The 18,418-nt window shown below is 41.0% G+C and overlaps 2 protein-coding genes across 4 annotated transcripts in view; one reads left to right on the plus strand and one right to left on the minus strand.

The window, feature by feature from the left end:
• LOC145441808 (uncharacterized) overlaps window positions 1-553 on the minus strand; it is a 58,869-nt gene extending 58,316 nt beyond the window's left edge. Inside the window, exon 1 of the mRNA XM_080319747.1 lies at window positions 38-553. Within this exon, the coding sequence (XP_080175873.1) occupies window positions 38-134 (97 nt within the window). The 5' untranslated portion in view covers window positions 135-553. The remainder of the gene's footprint in view (window positions 1-37) is intronic.
• LOC145441433 (interleukin-1 receptor accessory protein-like 1) overlaps window positions 1-18,418 on the plus strand; it is a 391,709-nt gene that overhangs the window by 348,362 nt on the left and 24,929 nt on the right. The window contains exons 1-2 of one of the 3 annotated variants that reach the window (XM_080319299.1): window positions 7,342-7,689; window positions 9,485-9,627. Coding sequence is in view for 1 of the 3 variants with exons in the window: in XM_080319295.1 (XP_080175421.1) it covers window positions 9,485-9,627 (143 nt within the window). In the remaining 2 variants the exon portion in view is untranslated. Of the gene's footprint in view, window positions 1-7,341; window positions 7,690-9,484; window positions 9,628-18,418 lie in introns of those variants that run through there. The other 2 variants (XM_080319300.1, XM_080319295.1) reach the window with 2 other exon arrangements.

Genomic DNA, 18,418 nt, shown 5'->3' on the forward strand with positions numbered 1-18,418 from the left:
AAAGAGAAACAATCCACATTTCAATGTTGGCACTAACCTCCTTTGACGACCCGTCCTCCAAGATCCAGAAATATACCGCATACGATGAAAACGTAACCCGCGTCAGTAATATGTCGTCTTGTGATAGGCAACATTGCTATATACTTTAGCTCATCGCAACATGTATCCAACTATCCATACTATCGCCTAAATTAATATCCCTTTCCTTTTTGCTGCAACGTCATAATAGTACCTCTACGACAGTACGGTTTCTAGTTGCTACATGACTACTCGCATCCGCCTTATTCGCATCAATTCGATCCACCGTGACTGACTCATCTTGTTGCGCATCATGAAGCCAACACTCGTTACTTTGTTATAGCCTGCCACTTACAGAACCGATGAAATAAATGGTTTCGATTCGTGAAATGCCTACGTTACAGTAAGCTCATAAAGACACGCTCGTCTCCATTACATACCGTGACATGGCTTCGGTATATCGTAGTGATATGATCTACAGCTACATCACCAATGGATTGTGAGTTTGGGTTCAGAATACCTATCCAAATATTGGACGTTATCTAGGATCCGCCTCGCCCTGTGACCTGCGCAAGTGGTGTCACCCTCTACAGCAGTGGTTCCTAAACTTCCTTTTCACTTTTCAGAGCTAGAATGAGTCAAGCATTGAGTCGATCTTATAATAATATCGACTGAACGTTCTAACATTTACGCCCCAAAATCGACCCAGCATTCGTGATTGTCGTCCCTTGTCTCTCAAGATCTTCGCCATACGTGGGTGACATCACCCCTGATGGGAAATACTGCTCTAATGAGAGGTTAGGCGTGATAAAATTCAGTGGATTGGGGATTATAATTAACGATATAGAATGACCAATGTAGCCAAACACCATGAGTAATAAAAGAACAAGAACATGTGACAAGCCCATCACTCGGAAGGTCGCTTAGTGTGCGCGCTCGGGTATACGCAAAGAGGCAGTCTTAATTTTATTCAACATACCACGCTGATGATATTTACGGATGTTGTTTTACTGCATATCTATTTACAGCGGAATACCAACGGGATATAGCAAATACGTCGGAAAATAGGGTAATTCGAGAAACCGTAACCTATAGGAGTCGACAATGCTCTACGTGGCGCACACCCGGGATAAGGTGTGCCTACCTTCACCAGAACGTCGCTAGATTCATAACTTGGTTGTACTTTCAAACAATTCATCTTGTGTCTGCTTGCAATTGATACAATAATAAGGATGTTACATTCTTGTGCTTATTATGATCATGCCGATCATCTCATTTTATCGAACTATAAATCAATACAAATGTAAAGACTCCACGCAAAGCGATGTTACAAAAGTCATAACGAAAGTTGGCAGCGCTAAAAGTCGGCAGCATGAGAGATAATAATACCGAATGTCGACCTGGTGTAAAATAACCTGCGGGATTTAATTCCATATCCATAGGGTAAAAACGTAAGTCTTCCTAAATATAGCAAGCACTTTCACGGCTCAACAGGGTCTTGAAACTTCTGTATCAGCATCTGTTTTATTAACAATTTCATTATTTCAAAACATTACATAAGACTGCGATACCATGAGAAAAACTGTCGTACGACTTGGAATAGTCTTTGAAATCCCACCCGGGCCTAGGGTCTCTTGGCAATGTAAAGATTTGACATGCACACTGAATGAAAGATAAAAGAAATTAACAAAGAATGGAAAGCGACAAAATAAGGTAGCATTTGACGGCAGGCGAGATCGATATGTCAGGTCGTGGTCCGGTAAACTTTAGGGTTGACTATAGTACACAGAATATATCACTGGACCAGAATAAAAGCAAAACTATAATCCTGTAGTAGCCTTGGTTAGATACACGGGTAGAGACGAGTATATTGTGCTTGCAATTGATATATTAATAAGTACCTCACATCCCTGTTCTAATTGCGGTAATCTGATGTGAATTTTAAATCCAGCTCAGGATAGTCTGTGCCTAGTTAGGACGGACCAATTACGTCATAGTGCTGTGAGCTTCTGATGAGCTCACAAGCATCTCGTGTATTACTGTCATCATTCTCAAGAGCAGTGGTTCTTAACCGGTGTTTTAACCGGTGTTGCATGGAACACTCGGGGTTCCAGTCTCAGGGGTTCCCTGGAGGTCAAGACACGTACTCAACCTTTACATATATGATTAGTAGGTCGACTTTTTTGACATTTCAAAACAAGTCAAAATTTAGTATAAATTGTACAGCTATTTAGGTTAGAGAATTGTAAAAATTGGTTACAAAGTCAAAATTTTTTGACCCCGATTTCGTCTGTATCGTAGATTTTGCACTGTCGGTGAACTTATCATTTGATATTTTACTGCTTGTAGCTGACCGAAAATATAGCAGGCGGGAGCTTCAATGCTGGGGGGATACCCATTATTGATGATATTTTTATCGTGATAAATTGTAAATCTGTTGAATAGAGGGCCATCTTTAACGATCGCACAGCAGACATATATTTGAAAATCCAAATTCAGGAATTTACCGCTGCTACTGTGTTGTATGTTTGGTGTCAAATTGGTACGGTCGTAATGTACTGGTGTGGACTGTAATGATTGCAGACTGTCTACCTGTTTCGCGTACTGAGAACCGTTCTTCATTTATGTTGCTGTTGTCTTAACTGTTGGTATTGCGAGTATCGTAGTCAAGGTACTAGTTCATTTAAGCCGCAGTAATAAACTGCTTACGAATATTGCTTCGTGCTCACAACATACTGCCTGTGTGACAATATCGAAATACCTCTCCATTGTAGGAGTACTCAAGTACCTGTTTGACTACTCTCACTAATTACTCAACTAGTGATGTTTCGGGCCGGTGATTCTCAACTTGTTTGACCTCGCGGATCGGCAATACTGTAAACAAATATTGCGGACCGGTGAACCTTCAAAAATCAAAATTCCCTCCCAATTTAATCACAAAAAATGTGTGCAACTTAAATGTAATATTGGAAATCGCAGGTAATGCTGTATTTTTGATATTGGACATTTATACGTGGTTCTATTGAAGTTGGTGCAATTCGAAACTCCGTTAACTCTGAAAGTCCCGTTATGATTGTGGTTGTTTGTTATCCTCTGAAAGAAATGCGACTTTGCTTTTTAATATTGCCTCTATTATTCTGCCAAGTGTTACTTAATTGCAATATCACAATTTAAGTTTGTTTACAAATATCCGCAGTTTTAGCATACAGCTTGCCGGAGCGAATTGTAGGCAGATTCGGTAAAACACTTGTACCATTGTGACGTGTACGCTCAACGTAGCCCATCAACTCTATAATTATGACAAGCAGAAAATATGTCCTCGAGCTTCTAAATTGATTAAAAACTGGATGTTTTAGTACTATACAACTTTATTCAGTTTTGTATTGAGATATACAATTTGAATATATACAGGAGACCGGAAGGTAACTTGCCACGTACAGACGGTTGACTACCACTGTTTTAGATTACTTCGACTTCTGCTAAAAAGCTTTTGACACAAAAATAATTACTTCTTTTACTTGACCTTTCGAAAGAAAAACGAAACTTTGAGATTGGTTCACGTCACTTTTATGAGTGAATTTATCGTAAAAAAATAAGTGCCCCAGTATCATGATAACACAATAGTATATTTTCGAAAATTCGATTTACTATAGTAAAGGTATACAATACTTCGACCGTACCTACTTTCTAAAACTACTTATTTGAGTATCTCGATCCAGAGATTAATCCTATTAAAATGCAGGGATTACTAGAAAGTATTTACAAAAGTATACGGAGCGCCCTAACGCTTATTTGAATACTAAAGCGTCTTTGCGATATCAGCTGTCTCAAACACACCACATTAGAATGATAATAATACCAATTATGGCACATTAATAAATTAGTCTATCATTTACTGCCACGGACATCAGTAATAACCCGGAAAGCTGCTGTAATTCGCACTTCATAATTGTAGTTTGGTTGGAAGTCATGAATACTATCAGAGACTCTAGTTTACGACTGATTTAAAATTGCCACTCACCCGCGAGAAGGCTTCACTTCTTGGCTAGCAGGGGCAAACAAATATCCGATTTGGGAGAATTAAAGGCGAATCATAGCTTAGCCCGCATTTCACAGTTGATGCGGCTTATTTGCTGAGCTTCCACGGGGATGTTTTGCAATTGAGAAGTCGGCACATAGCGTAGCTCAGAAACCACAACCCCCTCCCACCCTCACGCAATTTATTGCCAAAACATACCAATATTCCAACCCATATCTTCTGGTAATTCTGCGCATGGATTTGCAAAGGAAAAGTAAAGGCGCCCAGATAGCATGCTGCAAGCATGTACTCAATTTATATTTCAATTGTCCAGTATCATATGTACAATACATAGCAGCACTGTTATACATATTCTGCATCCAGGAAATAACGTATGGGCTTGTTATGATGTAGGCTATTGTAGTACACTCTCGATGGCAACATAAACAATGATGATCATACGTATCTGCAATGCAACCAAATTAACTGGCTGGAAACCAACACAACCGAAAGTAATCATTACCAGCAATGATCACAAAATCACTGTGGGAGTCAATTAGGGGCATTTTATGACAGACTAAACCGATCACGGCGATCAGGATTGTTAATTCGTGATTTCTCGCACACTCCATCGATTCCCCGTCCCTACGCCGATGTATAGGTACTTTCAAACGCTTTGCGGAAATGTTACTGACTTTTCAGTTAGCTTGTTGCAGGCTAATATTTATTTATAACCTACATAATGAGCCTTTACAACGCAGCATTTTGTAAATTTGTGACAAGTCTACTGATCGTGCATTTTCTCCTGTTGTATATTTTGGCAGTGAAATCATATTCTTCCCAATCAATGCTCTCTTGTTTTTGGCTCAGTATCACGATAAATAAACGTGGTTTGTGTTGCTTGCATGTATATTTCCATACTTAACCGATCCTGAAAAATCCCGTGATTGAGTAGTAGTAATCCCGGGAAAATCTCAATCCTGGGATGGGATGGGATTATCATCGAAAACTCACATAACTCCGCTTCTACTGGTCGGAATTGAGTCAAATTTGTTTTGCATCATCTTTGAAGACAGCTCAACAATTTCATGGGGTTGATCGATTTTTTTTTAATTTTCTCTAATAAATTAAACATTTTAATTGGATCTGCGGAGTCCTATACTTGTTAGAATTGAACCAAATTTGGTGTGCAGCGTTTTTTATGGGAACCTGACAATTTAATCAGTGAATGGCTGGAATCCGGGAAAAAAAGTTATTTTTGTAATAATTATGATAGTCAATAACTGTTCTGTGTCAAAGTGTTGTTGTTGTTGTTGTTGTTGTTGTTGCTGTTGATGAAGAAAGAAACAACCACAGAGTGGATGGACGAAAGAACTCAAGATGAATACACCACTGGCATGAGCGTTGAATAAACAATTGACATAATATTAAAATTAAAAAAGAGAAGACAAGGTAAGCTGACGACCTGCCGGATACATCTGCACGGCAGGGAAAGAGGGGCAGATGATTTTAGTGAGAGTTAGCCTCCCTTCATCGGGAATATAAATTAAAAACACAAAACGACCAATGGTGTCATGCCGAAACTTTTTCAACGTAAGCAAATGTAGTGAGAGGGCTGTTTTGACCTTTCCTGAACTTAATGACCAAAGTGTGCTTGAGTTTTCGACAATGCAACACGCATGTCATCTTCAACGTCCAGGCGATTTCGATTTAATGTTGTAGTGTAAGATCACACTGTAGGCAGCAGTACAGGTTTCTTGTAATGCATACCGGTACAGTTTATTCTCACATGCTTGAGCTTGTCACATTTAAAGAGAGAATTGAAAATGAAAACATCGTTTTTCGTTTTTCTTTTCTCCTAAAATTCATCATGGCAATCACGGACCCCCAAATGCTTTCTCACGGACCCACAAGGAGTCCATGGACACCTGGTTGGAAACAAATGCGCTAAGAGGATCCGGTCATGTTTGCAAGGAATTCTTTGTCGACGTGTAGTTTCGAAATTTTAGCGCATGTGTAGCATATATGCGTATACGCACTGAAATCACAAGAACATCTGTTTTGGAGTTGCTTTCGGATAAACGCACAAGGAAGTAGGGCGAAGAATGGACCGGGGCCGAATTGGATATCCGCCCGGATCAGTACTTTTTATGATACGGCCGGGGTCGGATCGGACCCGGATCAGTACTTTTTACTAAGAATATCAAATCCACCCTCGAATCAATAGTTAAAAGTTCGTGTAAATAAACCACATGCTAATTACTTCGGATAAGGGTTGGGTTTGATCTTCGAGTTTTTAATTTCCTGTTTGCATTGTTTCAATCAATATTCACCTGTGATTAGATAATTATCATCGGTGTTTTTCGTACCGGATCACGGTCAATTCTAAAATCCGGCTTTGGAGTCGGACCAGAGCTTTAATAAAACAGGATCGGAGTAGGACCAGAGAATTTGTCGATTCGCCTCGCGCTACTAGGAAGTCTCGCTGAAAGAACAGCTGGTGTTTTATTTGATCATCGCGCTCAAACTGAATAACTTTTGCCATTACCGGGCCTGCACGTACGAAATGCAACGATGCCGAGCACAACGTGCACCACCTAGTGATCAGCAGATCGGGTCCACATACTATAATTCGAATAGCATAAACTTAGTATGTGATGTGCGCACGGGTAACGCAAAATATACATTACGATCTCGTATTTTTAAGAAAGTGTCGTTTCCAAAAGTGTCAACTCGTTTTCATGCACGGCAGCAATGTCCATCACTGTAATGAATATTTTTTGCTTATCAAACATGACATTATAATGAATATCTTTTTATCACTCATAATGCCATCAATCTACGAAGCCTATCGGTATGTGTTGCTCCGTTATCACCCGCGGCGTAGATATGTCGTACACTGCTTATGACTACGTGCGATGCATGCAGTTTTTACAGCTAGAATTCACCGTCATTAATCTAGATTAGGGGTCACCAACACGCGGCCCGCGGTAAGCCGATATCAGTAAATTGATTAGTCTGGAGTAACCGACAATGGACATGGACACTGGACAGTTTAACGTGGGTATTTGGCCCCCAGTTAGTTCATTACGACTATGCACTAGAATGCGACCATAGCCAACATAAATCATCGAAATGCGGCCGTGAATAGCAAAAAGTTTGGCCACATCTGCTTTAGTTGCTGAAGAGTGTTGCCAGGTATCGTGCGCAGGTCATAGTTCAAAATAAAATGAAAGTGATGATCATGTTGTTGTTTTTTGTTGTAGGCTATTTGTATTTCTTCAATAAAATGCTATCTCCTTTACGGTAACCATGCCCGTCGCCCATGTTAGAGAGAACAGCGTTGTACTGACGTATAGAGTTATCAAAACGTGGCTTTTAAACTATGCGTTGTCTATTTCATCTCGACATTGAAGTCAACGAATTTTGAAAACTGGCCCGCGACCCGTTTTTTGTTGCCAACTCCTGATCTGCATCTATAAATAGGTGGATAACATTACACACAATGCATGGTGGTTAATTGACGGCACTGAAGTGTGCTTTCGAAAACTTCCAACGGATTCGTCGGATCAAGGATAAATTGTGCGTCTTCCGTAATTTCGATCGTGTTTTCAACAAGGGCAAACCGACATCTGGACAGATCCTTGTTACGGGTGAGTTTGTGATTTCTCTGATTGAGGTTCGTCGAGCTATAGTTACCGGAAATCAAAAAAATCTTATTTACACCACGAGTTCCCTGTTAATGTTTGTTTTTTTCGAATGTAGTACAAAAACGCGTTTCGTTTTTAAAACGACATGCTTATAGTTGCATTCTCGATGACACTACAAATACCGCCTGATCGTTGTGGGTTGTGGGTTCGAGTCCGACCGGAACCGACTCCAGAATTCTTACCTAAGTGTTGGAGGTTTAACTATAGGATCCTCCACGCCACGTAATCCGCGTAAGCGGTGTCTTACATAAAGCCTAGAAGTGGGCAGTGCTACAAGTCGGCAGCTACGGAATCAAAATAAGGAATATCGGCCTGGTTTAAATGGGCATTGTAGTCGACAAACACCACGAATACCACAAACGATAGCAACAACAACCGCCTGATCGAATGTGAAGCAGTAATCACAGTCCATTGAGGAATTCAACAGGCGGCCAGAGTTCGCGCGTGTGTCGATCCCTTCCTGATTACATTGCATACCTCAAATGATTTCAACTACATGAGTTTCTCATCGTTCTACTGCGACAAGGGCTGGGCACGATGCTTCTAGTAAAAATCTTAATGATTCGAGTCGAATAGTGAGATAAGATTTTGCGAGTACTGGAATTATACGCTCCTTGCAACTAACAGTTGATTGATTAACGAGGATTGTAGTTTCGATTTGATTTTCCGCTATGGAAGGCGGATGGTCGTATCTCTGCGTACACAAATGCAGTGCAATTGTTCGCACGATGTGCAATTCACACATCAGTAAAGTCATAACCAACGCACAGCATTATCACGACATGCAATGAAATAGGCATGGTAAAAATTTCCAAACAATTTTCAATACGATGTAGAACTGGCATTATATTATTTGTGGTCACATAACAGGTACATATTTGAACTTTCCACGTCATCCACGCTGTCGTGACGTCATGACCTGTACTCGATTTCGCCCAGTACTAATTGCAGCATCCAATTCAATTTGCCTATGCCTAGGCTTACCATACGTCCTCTTTTAAGAGGATTTGTCCTCTTTTTTGACTTTTTTGAAAGTGTCCTCGGAGGACGCCCTTTTGTCCTCTTTTTTGAGATTTTGTCCTCTTTTTTGAAAATTTAGGCAGATTTAGAGCAAATTGCGAGTGATATGCCGCATATTAGCACGGAAGTGAAGCTCCGGCGGGTATTTCGGAGTGAAAAACGGTGATTTCAGCTCTGAGCAGAAGTGAAGACCTTTTTTTTTTTTAGTCAACCGATCACAAAGTGGGAAAAATTAACCGCTTTTTGAGAATTTCACTCCGGTTTTGCATGTTGCAAATTTCTGAAAAAGTGTCCTCTTTTTTGATTTCCAAAATATGGTAAGCCTACCTATGCCTTACCATTACTCTGAAAGCCGTGATCTGAGCATTTAGCGGAGTGACTACAACCCGCAAATTTGCTTTAGCGATGACAGTTTTTTTTCTCTTGTTCTTTATTGACTCACTCATTAGCGAATGAACGGTCGCACGAATTAATGACAACGGAGTCGGGCACTGAGATACAGCGGCCGGAGGCCTGCCGCGGGTTCTGGAAATAACCTTTTGTTTCCATACATGGCCAACTCGACACTCTGTGTCATAAATGGTATTCGGGTAATGAGAAAGGCCCGGCGTGACTCCACGTTACTATTGATTGGAACGTTCTTACGGCGTACCAAAGACCTACACTTTCAGCGTCGTTATTGAATCATGCCCTTTCGAACAAATGCGTTTAATTTTAGAAGCGATCGCCAACGATACGAAAAATCAATCTTGCAGATACTATGGCAGTAAAGCAAAACTTGGATATATCGGATGGCCGCTGGAGCTGCGATGCCGCGATGTCCTCGAAGATTTTGATGATGTCCCGAGTCGAAATCTATCGGTGAATGGCGAGTTTGTGGTTACTTAATGATGGGTAGAATAGTATCGTTTCAAAGATTCGTGCCAACCATGTATTCTCCGGTTGAGATCATAATTCGAAATCATGTTAAACATGACACATGTCAAACTCTCTTCAAACCCATATCCACGTTCTTCTATTAAGACATTAAATGAATTTGGGATACTACAAAGCTTATTGTCTTGCTCGCTGCCGTACGAGCGGTGTGCACTGTACAGCTTGGTGACCTAGTCTTGTTGTTGAGCGAATTTCGCAGTTCTTCTGAAATTCGCCGTCCATTGACCGAGCGCCTTTCTTTTTTTCTTTTTTTTTTGTAATGAGACCGACTTAAATTATACGGCGACCTGTTCGGCACAAACTAAAAGGACGGGTTTACCCGCGAATCAAGTAAACAAATATTTAGTGCTCCAAGCCGGCTTTGAATTTCAGCTTTCAGCTTTCTTTTTTGAAATGCCCGTTCATCCTTTACGGGTGATGATGACTCACAGCAATCACGAGCACTGCTGATTGAGTTGTTGTTCTTCGAATTAAGGATTCGGAAAGCACAGGCCGTAACGCGTGATGCAGTAATGTGACAATGGCAAGTTTGTTTTCGGTATTCATGTTGTTTTTTGACTACTATGGTCATTTACACCAGGCCGATATTCTTCATTTATATTCCGTAACTGCCGAGTTGCAGCACGGCCCTCTTCTAGGCTTTTTATAAGACACCTCTTGCACGGATGAGATGGCGAGGAGGAGCCAAGGTAAACCTCCAACACTTTAGCAGGAATTGTGGAGTCGACCTCGGTCGGACGCGAACCCGCAACCCATTTGTGTTGCCGGCGTGGATTTTACCACTACGCTATCTCACCACCTGTGACAACGGCAACTATTTAAAGGTTTGAACTAAACCATATGGAAAGAGTGACTTTTTGTGACTTTGATTGTTACTGCTTACTTTGCTCCATTGCCTTTATTTTGAATCTGAATTACGCATGCGAGGTACGTGGGCTAATCGCAGCATAATAATGAACAGGATTCAAAGTAACTGAATTTCCAGTTTAGTTTATTCAGCCTTCAGAAGCAGGTTTTATGTTTTAAAATCCAAGCAACTTTCCGCGCGGGCCGCACTTTGCCCAGGTCTGATTGACACAGTCGACTTCAGGATCCAAACCCAAGTGTTGAAGGTTTCACTACGCTCCTCGTCGTCACGTAATGCTCGTAGACTAGACCGCCTTGGTTTAGAATAACTACAGAGGTCAAATTACGTTGAATACTAAACAACAAAAAACGATTCATTTCAGTGCACCATCATGACTTCGAACGGCACGGAAATCTTCTTCAAATCAGGAATGTCTCGTCAAGAAATTAAATACGGCTTCCATGTGCCATCAACCAGAGATGAGACGAAGCGGTCAAGCACGAGTGATGCAGTCATGCACAGTTGGGTAAGGCATGACGTCATACCTTGCTACTTTACAGGGAAGCATCATCATAATACATACAATAACCCACGTAACATCCCCTTCTCAAAACATCACAAAAATAATAGAAAACGGAGCGAACCGAATTAGGATATAAATTACAGCAACGAATCAAGTTGTAACATAGTCTTGCAAGGATGCTGGTCGAATTACTGTACGGCTTGGCCTGCTACGACTGGAACCAGATAACGACCCATTCGTGTCGCTGTTCACTACTGCTCGTCTGGCAATCGAAATGTCGTCAAAGTCAAATGCAACATGCGGGCGAGTTACAGTAGTTCGAATAAACTTTCTGTTGCGTCGGTAGATCGTTCCATCTGTCGCCTTAACAATGTACGATCGATCATTCAGTTGCTTCACCACCGCTTCGAGCCACAAGCCATTTTCTGTCCTTTTGAATCGAACCTGTTGACCAGGACTCAACAGGGCGAGGTCTTTTGCACCACGATTGTAATACTTTACCTGTTTTTTTTCGATCCATAAGCGATGGAATGACATCAGAAACAATTTTCGGCTCAAGCAGTTTGGTTGCTATTGGCAACAAGGTCTTGGTGCGTCTTCCAAATAGCCTCTGTGCTGGAGAGCCAGGAACAGTCTCGCCTGGAGTGTTCCTTCAATCCAACAGTACAATATTTATGTATTTTTTGTCAGTTGTCGCTTTACGAAGTAACGATTTGAAGATTTTGACAGCTGATTCCGCCTTTGCATTCGATTGGCTGTGTCCTGGAGAGCTGGTCACATGTTCAAACTCATATTCCTTTGCAAATGCCTCGAAGTCATGAGCAGCATAGCATGGACCATTGTCAGTAATCAATTTCTCGCAGATTCCATGACGTGCCATATGTGATTTTAAGCGGCGAATAACTGCTGTAGAAGTCTGTGAGGTTAGTTGATCTACCTAAAAATAATCCGAGTAGTGATCAACTGTAATCAAATAATGTTGTCCGTCAAATTCACATAAATCGCTACTGATTATTTGCCAAGAACGTCCTGGTACCGAATGTGAAATCAGACTTTCCTTCTGTTGGTTGGGTTGGTGTAAGCCACATGTGGGACAGCTTGATACGAAGTCCGTAATATCGTTAACAATGTTGAGCCAATACAAACATTCACGAGCCCGGCGTACACAACCTGGAATTCCAACATGACTGGCATGAAGTCGCTTGAGAATAGTGCCTTTTATGGACGACGGTATGACAATACGATCACCCTTCAAAACGATTTGATCCTGAAATGTCAACTCCTCTTTAAAACAATAGAAATCTCGAATTGATTGGGGTACCTGCATTTTCACCCGGCCCTACCGTTTCTAAGAAATATTATAATTCGCTGATTCGCTAATCTACGATGCATAAATGGCAAAGGTGGTGGCAAGACTAAATACACGAAATATATATAACGCAAATTGCAGTACCCCGCAATTTGTCTCCCTTTAGCGAGAAAGCTGTGATGGTAATCTTAGAGGAAACGCCACCACGTTACCCGGTTCGCTTTGGCCGATAAAGTCAGACAGAATATTCTATTATATTCAATTCTATTTAGTGCCTGGACGTGACCCGGTTAAACTAGCAGGACACCGAAACGATTATTCGTATGAACGGTGGTACAACTGCAGTCGTCAGCTTCCTCCAAATGTGACGCCTAGCCTTAGCAATAAGGAGGTATTTAATACATATATCGGTCATTAAAATCAATTCTATTCCACTACACTGCAACTCCGTGCTTTTAGAAGCTGCTGATTCGGAACGTGTCTTTCGCCAACGGCGGGGTGCACGTGTGCGCCGTCCGAAACAACAATCAGACACGGTTTCGTTTGCGATATGTGGTCTGCGTAACAAGTGAGTGTAGGCTGTCGTGGCCTCTATGCGTTCGCGACTGAGAAATACTGCGATCCGACCAAACAGATCCGACTTTGCCGCAACACTCAATGAATTGTCCGGAGACGGTCTCGGGGAAGAAAGGGTCTTCGCTGAACATCACTTGCTACTTTGATGAACCGCTCGGTTGGAACTCACCCGTTATCACTTGGTACCGTGTAAGTAGCGCATTGCATATTTCTATCATTTATGGTCAAGTCGATATAGAAGTAGGACCGTAAATTTAAACTCAATTACGAAGGGAAGTGTATATTTTGTATGCTCGATAGAAACAGGAAACTATATGTCGGAATTCGGACGGGGCGTAGCTGATTAATTTTGGTCGCACACCGATAAAAGCGTTCCAAATCACAAGATACATCTTCCCGACCGAAGCGGTGACTGAGGGGTAAATAAATTAAAAAATTATTAACCTTCGGAATAGTGTAATTTTCAGGCAAAATTCTTAAGAATCAATGACTTTTCGACATGGTAGGTTTCGTAATCACATTCGTTTGGTGATGTCACTGTAATGCGGTAAGTGATATAAAGTTTAAATTCAAAGAATTCTGATCAAAAATGTTCAAGTTACCGAACATTATGTCATTTCCAGACATGTTCATAGTGTAGAACCGTCCAAAGGTCGTTGGCGAACACGGGCTTCTAAAATATCGAGGTTCGCATACCGAACAATAGCTTGAGCAGAACGTTAGGATCATCCCTACTGTGGCGTACTCGTTCATATTGGAAAAGGTGCGAACGCTTGATCGTTTCCAGTATGGATGAGCAAGAACCTTTACAAATTGTTTTCATTGTAAAAATAACCACATACAAGCTTTATATGCCATTTCAATGTTCTTATTCAGAAAGCGGATCCGGGACCAACGAGGTTATGTCGTGGGTTGAAATATTACCATGCTCAAATTGATGAAGTTGAAGACAACGATGATATTCACTGCGAGAAGTAGGTTATTGCTGTCGTAACTAGACAGTAGTTGTATTTTCATATAATTGTTCTGGGTAAATTGCTTTTTTACGGATGAGGTATTTCATTCGTTAGGTCGCGACAATATCATCATATAATGATGACAAAGGCACGGAGATCAAGAGACTCTTCAATTCATATTCATGGTGTACCTGTACAATAATTGTGTTGCCCGGGTATGGTTAGTATATACGGCGATTATATGCATTCGATATCGCGCTGTTGCAGAATGGTAGGTAGCGAACATGAACAGCATTCGCTAGCACTCTTTACGAGCGCAACTATAACCAGCATTTCTGAGCCGAAATAGACGTGAAGTTTTATTTCGATGATTGCATGTTGTGCTAAGATTATCGTCTGGGCCCTATTCCTAAATCTGATTCATGTGCTCTATGTCGTGACCGCCGGCTTTTCGTTCATGTCTAATCATGTTTAAGCCTATGAAATACGACTAAGTTCGTACATCACATGACCATTTCATTTCATGAGGCAGTATCTATAAGAGAGAATGCACCCCCACCATCTATAGATAAAAGCCGTTCTGGGCCAATTCATTTCAGCGCAGATCCAAGCTGGCAAAGTTATACAGTTTTCCTTGCATATGGATCGTTTTGGCTTCCCCATCATATGAGTAGGTTGTACGCTGAAATAGTGTGAGCACCCCTGGCCCAAATAATCTATATCCACTGCTCCATCAAAACTATATCATCCCTCGGTAACATGACCATTCCCTCTTCATATACAGTGCGCTATTACAACGACAAAAACCTTACAAGCAAAAGTGTTTTCAATACAAACCACCTCCGAGCTTGCTGGGTCCGGATCCTAAATACAGAGCCACACTGGTAATCAAGTGAGTGGCCGACGACAGATTGATGCTTGTGAATTACCTCAATCGCAATCTAATCGCACGACAGGGATTTGCAAGAATCAGATGTGGGAGAATATACGGTACATCATGCGTTATATCGGAAGATGAGCGAACGCACCATTACAGTATCGCTGGATGGCAGGGATCCTTGATCGGTGATAATCCGAGAATTATCAAAGAAAAACTCGAATACCTCCGCTTCTACTATAGTTTGAGTTGAGTCAAATTTGTTTTGCATCGTCTTTGAAGACAGTTCAACAATTTCATGGGGTTGACAGAAAAATTTGAATCTTTTTATCAATTTTCCTTAATAAATTTAAAATTTTAATTGGATCTGCGGAGCCTTACACTTGTTAGAATGGAACCAATGGTGTGCAGCGTTTTTTAGGGTAACCTGACAATTTAATCACTGAATGGCTGGAATCAACAAAAAAAAGTTATATTTGAACAACCCTACTGTACAGTGTACACATGCAAAAGTCAAAGGATAAATGCATAAGTGTGACAACATTCTCTCACACTCATACTCATACAGTCTGGTATTGCGTTTGTTGTCTTTGTTATTATACGTAGACAGCTGTAGTAAAGCACATGTCTGCAATTTACGGATGCAAGAGATATGACTAGTATTGATGTGACTGATTCGTTATTGGCTTACAATTAGGGTCGCATTTAAAACAAAAATCATTTTAAAACAAGCATGTTTAAAACAAGGCCATTGTTAAAAACATGTTTTTTATTGTGTTTATAAGCCATTACTTCACGAATATTCAATTGTTACGTCATAGTGGATTGACATTGACCATTGAAAATATAGGGTATATATAGCTCCTTTGACGAAATATATATACGTACCATAGCCGTTGATCCGACTATTTTGAGGTTTCCAGCCATCACATATAGTATATGAAGAGCTTCTTGGAGGTACAGAACTTCAATATACAATTAAATAGTATATTCATATTGAAATGAACCCGAATATTTTCGGCTGACACTCGTCAGCCGAAAATATTCGGGTTCATTTCAATATGAATATACTATTTAATTACATATAGTATACGTCGGCTATATACGGTTTTAGTCGTCCGTAGGCTCATGCAGCATGTTTTGGGAGGTATTTACAGAATTATGGCATAATTGTACAACTTGAAACAAAAATTAAAAGCATTTGTTTAAACCGCTGTTTTGAACAACCATTCGTTTTAAATGCAGCCCTAGATATAACCCTATGGTCAAATTACCATGATGGGAAGTTGTTTTGGGAGTTGACGCCATTTGAGATGCATGAATATCTATCCAAATATTGGACGTTATCCAGGATCCGCCCCGCCCTGTGATCTGCGCAAGTGGTGTCACCCGCTTCCTTTCCACTTTCCAGAGGTAGGATGAGTCAAGCATTGAGTCGCTCTTCTAATAATAAAATCGACTGATCGTTCAAACATTTTCGCGCCACAAGCGACCCAGCATTCGTTACTATCGTCCCTTTTCTCTCACGATCTTTGCAATGCAGGGGGCGACATCGCTCCTTGTGGAAACTAATGTTATAAAGCGAGGTTAGGCTTTCTAAAATTCGGTGAACCAAGAATTATAATTGACCATATCGAACAGTGGTTCTTAACCTTGCTTCCAGCGCCTCCTAAGGGACTCTGGCGATTTTGAAGGGGCGGAAACGGTCAGGGGGCGATAAGGGGGGCGCTTAGGAAAAATGGCTTCGCAGTAGATGATGTGGTAGTAGGACATATCCTTAATGAGTATTTAGAACAAATTATCATTCACAGAACATATCAAATCCCGAAATTTTTGGTCGAGCGACGCAACGGTGTTTGCTACATATGTTGTCGTGAATGTAGGGGGTATTATAATTCATATAAAACGAATTGCGCGTGGTTTTAGATCACCAATTTCCCGTTATTTAAATCACTGTGGTCACGCTAGACAGGGTTATTTTCAACAAAATGTGACGAATTAGGTATTATATCCCTCAGCGCACAAAGGAGAGAAAGGACGTAGTTTATTTTTGCCCTTGATTATATTGCGGCATATACACCGACTCATAATACACATACGCACGATCTGCGCATATGCATACCATGAGTGCATGATGTGCTGTGCATACGCCGCAGAACAAAGATGGGGCAGATATAGCAATTTACGACTTTTTAAGTCTTGCACCACCCCTCCATGCTATCCCAGTTATGCATGAGCGCCAAGCAGGGAAGTCCTGGATACCAGTGACACTAATCAGGTCTTTGGTCTGACCCGGCCGGGGATCGAACCCACGACCTACCGATCAAGAAGCCGGATGCATCACTATTACGCTATCTTGTCGGTGAAAAACGAAAAAGGAGGCACTGTATATCACTTTTGATTGAGAGTGAGAGCCCCTTGTACATAAAATAAGTTTTGAAGCTTTGTCCACGAAATGAATAACAAAATATACTTGTATTTGAGAGCTATCAAATTAAATCGTCAGAATATTTCTTCCTCGTGTCATACTATCTCCTGTTGTGGCTCACATCCTCACATGAACGTTATATAATATGAGTTGCTGCTTTGTTTGGAATACATTCATGTTAAAATAAATAACTGGGTACAGTACTAAATTCAATGTGAGCAGATATATGCATCCCACTCTCAGTTGACTTACTTATAGTTACACAAAGCACTAAGACAAAATCCAATACCATTAATTTACCCGTATTGCCAATCGCAGATGTGAATTCGGGAGGGTTCGAACCACAGGGTATGAGACCGTACCCGATTGTTGTTATAACAACCTTGATTTGTCCCTGAATATACCACAAACAATTAATATACTGTTTATTATAGTCGAATGGTCCTCGAGCGCGATTAAAGCGCGAAATATTTCCAATACCAAAGTCCCGAAAAGACCGACTGGACTTTAACCTCTAACCAGGACCGAAACTGCTACAACCTAAACCCCCAATCGGCGAGCTCAAAGGGTGCCCTAATTATTTCGGTGATTGAGCATAAATTACGCATCATGTTTTGACGACTCCCCCAAGATAATATACGCATAATTATAGAAAATAGAAATGGGCATTTCGGCATCGGCCATTACCACACCACGATGGACGAAGACATATAAAGTTCCGGTCAATATGGGACTTCGAGAAGTGTGCCAAAAAGATCGTCAGCGAGAAAACCTTAGCCGAAGAGGATTGCCCTTGTGTTGACCGTAAACTTGGATGTATAGGTCTAATTGTCCATAGATGCTTAAATCGCTCGTGCCGAATTATCATGTCGTGGCAATCTGCACCCCACAGGACAAATAACATCCATCAGAGATAATTATTAGCCAGCGAAGAAATTCCAATTTGGAATCGTGGGCTTACTTTAGTAGTTTAATACGTTTATGCGTTTCAATATCTTTTTACTATATAGCAGGCGAGAGGTAACAAAATAACAACATGTACCGAATTAATTGTACCAACAGGCACGCCCTTGTATGTTCAATTAATAATTACGCGGCCTTCATTTTCCAATGCAACAGCTAACTCAGCGCTACTGGTAAATCTGATAACGTGGGCTGAGAGGATAACAAGTCTATAGCAACATATATATGCAATTACCA

This window comes from Botryllus schlosseri, chromosome 6, assembly GCF_051294905.1.
Source record: "Botryllus schlosseri isolate E-star chromosome 6, Bs_hap1, whole genome shotgun sequence".
NCBI lineage: Eukaryota > Metazoa > Chordata > Ascidiacea > Stolidobranchia > Styelidae > Botryllus > Botryllus schlosseri.